Source organism: Egretta garzetta, unplaced genomic scaffold, assembly GCF_000687185.1.
Source record: "Egretta garzetta isolate BGI_Z169 unplaced genomic scaffold, ASM68718v1 scaffold8, whole genome shotgun sequence".
NCBI classification, from domain to species: domain Eukaryota; kingdom Metazoa; phylum Chordata; class Aves; order Pelecaniformes; family Ardeidae; genus Egretta; species Egretta garzetta.
Window position 1 is genome coordinate 745,709 of NW_009260407.1, and position 1,619 is coordinate 747,327.

The window sequence follows — 1,619 nt, forward strand, 5'->3', positions numbered from 1 at the left end:
GCCGCTTCCCAAAGCAAAACGAGTACTGTCGGCCGGGAGCGGGAACGCCAAGGTTACCGGCACCCCCGTGCCGACACCGTTGCGTTGAAGGCTTTGTTCCTCGTAATGGGGATTCTTATTTAGATTAATAAAGGAACTTCCTTTAGCAAACTTGATTTTTTTTTTTCTACGTGAGGCAGAAAATTACATTTTTTTACACTATGTTCAATGCAGTATTATAAGCCAAGGCAGAAATTTGCATTTCCTTTCCTTCAGTAGTCTCCTGGAAGAGTAGTTAGTCCAGGACCAGGATGGTACAGGTTCAGTATCTCAAGACAGGTGGCCAGCGTTTGTGTTCCAGTGGCAGGATATAAAGATTAGTAATAATCACGTTTCTACTTGTGGAATTTTCTCAGGGCAGAGTCTGGTGAGAAGAGGATCCTGAGGTAGTCCTAGCAGCAGAACTGGCTATTCCGCTTTGTGAACAAAAGATTTTGCCCATGTTCTTGCGACTTGCTATCTACAAGTCTGTCTGTCTCTTATCTTGCTGTAGTTGGCACCCGTGTGTCTGTAAGAGAGAGAGGGTGGCAAACAAGAGCTAGTTGAACATCAGTGCTTACCACTACTGTATCTTAGTAGTAAGCCTAGATTGGCTTATGGTGAGACAAGGTGCAGAAGCTTTTCTGAAGGCCTCAATTTGTTTTTTACTCTCAGAACTTCACTATGAAACCCCCATTGTACAGTCATTCTTCCTGGCGGAAGAACTGTTTATTTCTTTTAGCAGCCTGCACTTTCAGCAGTGGGAGATGGCTGTGTTGATAGCCAAGAGAGTATTTAATTTTGGTTTTTTCTCTCCTTACCACCTACCATTAAATAGGGTTGGGTTATGCAACACACCCTGTCAGAAGAAAGATCAAAGATGCTTGGGTTAGGAAAGTGCCAAGATATGTACTGCCAGTAGAATTATGTATACGCCTAACACACCTATTCTTCTCTTTAAAGGAAAAATCTCAGGATTGCATGTATCTCCAATACTGTAAAGTGTGTCAGTCTTATAAGGCACCACGTTCACACCACTGTCGAAAGTGCAACAGGTACTGTCTTTCTTTAAAATTTTCATATCCACATTAAAGCTTCTTCGAACCTAATGATACACTATTAATATAATTTATTCTTTCAAGTCTTGTATTGTGCATTTTTAAAAGCCTTCCATAAGAACACTAACCGTTTCAAGTATTTCCACTTTCTAGCTGTATGATTTCTATATGGTTTTACTGAGTTTTAGATTAATAAATAAATCTGTCTCTAACATTTTCTTTTTAGCTTGGAGTCAGTTCCTCTTAAGAACTTCCTGACAGTAGTAGCACAACATTGCAGCACTGTTTCAGGGATGTGAGCTTGTGTAAATACCTAAAAATCTTTCAGTCCTTTGCAAGTTCAAACATTCACCTGCTCAGAGTGTAGAAAAGCCTATCCTATCATCTTTCCAAATGAGAGTTAAATGTTGATTTGAGTGGAAATTTTGAACTGTTCTTTATTGTTCACTAAAGGTTCGGAGTGGGTTTTTTGGGGGTTTTTTTGTTGGTGTTTTTTTGGGTGGGGGGGTTTTGTTGCGTCTTGGGGGGGGGGGTGTTTTTTTG

General features: G+C 40.5%; 1 protein-coding gene across 1 annotated transcript in view; it reads left to right on the plus strand.

Annotated features, from left to right (window-relative positions):
* Positions 1–1,619, plus strand: part of ZDHHC6 (zinc finger DHHC-type palmitoyltransferase 6) — a 19,569-nt gene that overhangs the window by 9,202 nt on the left and 8,748 nt on the right. Inside the window, exon 2 of the mRNA XM_035898970.1 lies at positions 982–1,073. Within this exon, the coding sequence (XP_035754863.1) occupies positions 982–1,073 (92 nt within the window). The remainder of the gene's footprint in view (positions 1–981; positions 1,074–1,619) is intronic.